The sequence below is a fragment of the Hemitrygon akajei genome, chromosome 24, assembly GCF_048418815.1.
Source record: "Hemitrygon akajei chromosome 24, sHemAka1.3, whole genome shotgun sequence".
Classification (NCBI taxonomy): domain Eukaryota; kingdom Metazoa; phylum Chordata; class Chondrichthyes; order Myliobatiformes; family Dasyatidae; genus Hemitrygon; species Hemitrygon akajei.
In genome coordinates, this window is record NC_133147.1 from 47,755,254 (window position 1) to 47,759,329 (window position 4,076).

At 47.2% G+C, this 4,076-nt stretch overlaps 1 protein-coding gene across 1 annotated transcript; it reads left to right on the forward strand.

Moving 5' to 3' along the window:
- The first annotated feature begins 2,232 nt into the window (after positions 1–2,232).
- On the forward strand, positions 2,233–2,687 carry LOC140715614 (large ribosomal subunit protein eL33). Its single transcript, XM_073027983.1, has one exon. It carries the CDS (start codon positions 2,303–2,305, stop codon positions 2,633–2,635), a length of 333 nt encoding a protein of 110 aa, XP_072884084.1. The 5' UTR covers positions 2,233–2,302; the 3' UTR covers positions 2,636–2,687.
- The last annotated feature ends 1,389 nt before the right edge of the window (positions 2,688–4,076 follow it).

The window sequence follows — 4,076 nt, forward strand, 5'->3', positions numbered from 1 at the left end:
TGGACTTCCACGACTCAGCCTCGCAGACGCAGCACATGTACAGAAAGGCCAGTTTACAGGGGTCTAATATCCAAGTGAGAAGGTTTACTAGTGCTGCACAGGGGTTGGGTCGTTGGGAGATGGAACCAGAACACCAGTACAGATAGTGGAGAGGTTATGGAGGAAGACGTTGTTAAGCCTGCAACTGAAAAGTGGGACTAATGTTCTGGGCCTCGTGGATTTCGATCGTAGGAACGGTGGATGAACTTAGGTTGCACGAGGAATTATGACATTGCGGCCTTTAGTGAGTCTTGGTTGCAGGAGGGGCAGGACTGGCAGCTCGATATTCCAGAGTTCTGTTGTTTTACAGTGAGCAGGAGGGGAGGATTGTCATTACTGCTCAGGGGAAGTGTCCCGGCAGAGCTCAGTGAAGACAGACTGGAGAGCTCATCTAGTGAGGTGTAATGGGTACAACTGAGGAATAGGAAAGTTCTGATCGTGTTGATGGGATTATATTACAGACCACCCAACAGTCCGCAGGATTTAGAGGAGCAAATTTGCAGAGCGATCGCAGACTGTTGCAAGAAACATAAAGTTGTTATAGTAGGCGATTTTAACTTTCCACATATTGACTGGGACTCCCATACTGTAAACGGGCTGGATGGGATAGAATTTGTCAAATGCATTTGGGAAAGTTTCCCTAATCAATACGTCAGGGTCCCAACTAGACAGAGTGCAATACTGGATCCCCAATTAGGGAGTGAGACAGGGCGGGTGACAGAAGTTAGTGTAGGGCATCACTTTGAATCTGCTGATCACATGCCACTGGTTTCAAGATAATTATGGAAAAGGATGGGTCTGGCCCAAATTGGAAAAAGGCCAATTTAGATGCTATCAGAAAGAGTCAGGCAAGTCTGGACTGGGACAGGTTGGTTTCTGGCTAAGGTGCACTTGGTAAGTGGGAGGCCTTCAGAAGAGAAATTTTGAGAGTGCAAAGCTTGTGTGTTCCTGTCAGCATCTGCCCATGACAATAAATGGTCGCTCGGTACCCAGAGAAATCAAAATCTGAACTCGCTCCCCAATTCGAAAATGTTCCTTCTACTAAAACTGCGTGACCAGACACTTCCTAAACTGTATTCCATCTGCCCCTTCTTTGCCCCTTCTCCTCACCTGTCTTAAATCCTCCTGTAGACTCCCTGCTTCCTCAACACCACCTGTCTTTGCAGTGTCTGCAAACTTGGCTAGCAAGCCATCAATTCCAGCAGTCCCAACGCTGACCCCTGCAGCACATGACTGGTCACTGACAGCCACCCAGAAAAGACTCCCTGTATTCTCGCTCTTTGCCCCTGGACAATCAGCCACTGCTATATCCATCCTAGTCATTTTCCTGTATATCCACGGGCTCTTACAGTATCGTGTTAAATAGATTTATGTGTGGCAACTTGTCAAACGCTTTCTGAAAATCCAGCATCTATTTACTCTCGGTTGTCTATCCTGCCTGTTATTCCCTCAGAATATTCTGAGAGAATTGTTAGGCAAGATTTCCCCTTAAGGAAACCATGCTAACTTCACCCTAATTTATCATATGCCCGCAGGTACCCTGAAACTACATCCTTAATAATGGACTCCAACATCTTCCCAACCACTGAGGCTAACTGGCCTATAGTTTCCTGTCTTTTATCTCCATCCCTCTTGAGGAGTGGAGTGACATTTGCAGTCCTCCAGAATCATGCCAGGATCTCAATAGGTTCATTTAGTGTCAGGGAAATGTATAGAATATACATCCTGAAATTCTTTTTCTTCACAAACATCCACGAAAACAGAGGAGAGTGCCGAAGAATGAATTATAGTTAAATGTTAGAACCCTAAAGCCCCCCAGCTCCCCCTCCTACGCACAAGTAGCAACAAGGCATTGACCCGTCCCCACCCCCCACCAGCAAAAACCCTCAGCACCCAGCACTCAAGCATGTAGCAAAGCATCGGTAAAGACGCAGACGTGCAGCACCCCAAAGATCACTTGTTCGCCCGGTACCACAGGCTCTCTCCCTCTCCCTCTCCCTCTCCCTCTCCCTCTCCCTCTCCCTCTCCCTCTCCCTCTCCCTCTCCCTCTCCCTAACAAGGGAAAAGAGGTGTCCCTGTTTTACAATGAGAGGGGAGACATAGCAAACAACTCGCTGATTTACGACGTTAGAAGTCTGTAGCGTCGCTTTTTCCCAGCTCTGTGCTCAGAGAGTCGGCATCAGAAAGGTGCAGCTCGCTCTTCCTCCATCTTGGGTTTTGGGGCAGGCTGTGAGTGGGTCCGGCTGCCTGGCGCGCACTCACAATGCCTGGAAGATTGTGGTGCAAAGCTGTTTTTACCGGCTATAAACGGGGCCTTCGAAACCAAAGGGAGCATACAGCTCTGCTGAAGATCGAGGGTGTTTACTCCCGTGATGAAACTGAATTTTACCTGGGCAAAAGATGTGCCTATGTATACAAGGCAAAGAACAATACTGTCACTCCTGGTGGTAAACCAAATAAAACTCGCGTTATTTGGGGTAAAGTGACTCGTTCTCATGGTAACAGTGGCATGGTCCGTGCTAAATTCAAAAGTAACCTGCCTGCAAAAGCTATCGGGCACAGGATTCGGGTGATGCTGTATCCATCAAGAATTTAAAACAGAGCTGTACATAAATTGAAAATAAATAGCCAAGTGGTTTAAAAAAAAAGGTGCAGCTCCCCGGACACAAAACCCCCCGGCAGCTAAACCGCTGCTCCCCATGTTCCGTGTCCTCCCGCGATGCCTCAGTTGGGGGCACCGGCCTGGAATCAGCCCGTCCCCGGAGCCACGAGGAACCGGAACTCTGAGGGTGCGCTCGTCTTCCAGGCCGCGTCCTTGGGATATCAGAAATCAGCCTTCCGCGAGGCCCCGTTCCCGCAAAGGACTGAAGTCAGAGTGGTCTAGAGATTCTTGAAAGATTATTACTAATGCCCCCACAATCGTTCAGCTACCACCTTCAGAACACTGGGGTGTAGTCCACCTGGTCCAGGTGACTTATCTACCTTCAGACCTTTCAGCTTCCCAAGCTCTTCTCCTTAGTAAAAGCAATTACAGTTACTCTGTCCCTTGACACTTCCAAATTTCTGGCAGACTGCCAGTGTCTTCCACAGTGAAGACCGACCCAAAACACTTAAGTTCATCTGGCATTTCTTTGTCCCCCATTACGAGCTCTCCAGTGTCAGTTCCTGCAGTCCAATGTCCACTCCTGCCTCTTTTTTATTCTTTAAACATCTGGAAAGACTTCTAGAATTCTTTTTAATATAGTTGGTTAACTTACCTTCATATTTCACCTTGACTCTCCTTATTGCTTTTTAGTTGCCTTTTGTTATTTTTCAAAAACTTCCTAATCCTCTAGCTCCCCACGAGTTTTTGCTCAATTATATGCCCTCTCTTTTCCTTTTTTACTGTCTTTGACTTCCCTTGTCGGCCACTCTCCCTTTAGAATCCTTAATCTCTGGGATGTGTCTATCCTGCGCCTTCTAAATTGCTCCCGGAAACTCCAGCCATTTCTGTTCTGCTGTCATCCCTGCTAGTGTCCCCTTGCAGTAAATTTGGACAGCTCCTCTCTCAGGCCTCTGTAATTCCCTTTACTCCCTGTAATATGAATACATCTGACTTTAGCTTCTCCCTCAAACTGCAGGGTGAATCCTATCATATGATGATCCCTGGCCCCTAAGGGTCTCTTTACCTTAAGCTCCCTCAGCAAATCTGATTAATGACACAACACACAAATCCAAAATTGCCTTTTTCCCCCCCTAGAGGGGGCTCATCCACTTTACAGAATCACCCACCTTAATCCCTGTACCGTGTGCGTTCAGATAGAGTTCATCACCCTCTTCAATTTTGCCCCCATGTTACTGGAAGTTAAATTCTTATCCCTTTCTAAACCTTTTTGTCTTTTTATTTATTCTGGAGACTTGCTTGCACTCTCCAGATAACCATATAACAATTACAGCATGGAAACAGGAATCTCAGCCCTTCTAGTCCATGCCGAACACTTACTCTCACCTAGTTCCACTGACCTGCACTCAGTCCATAACCCTCCATTCCTTTCCTG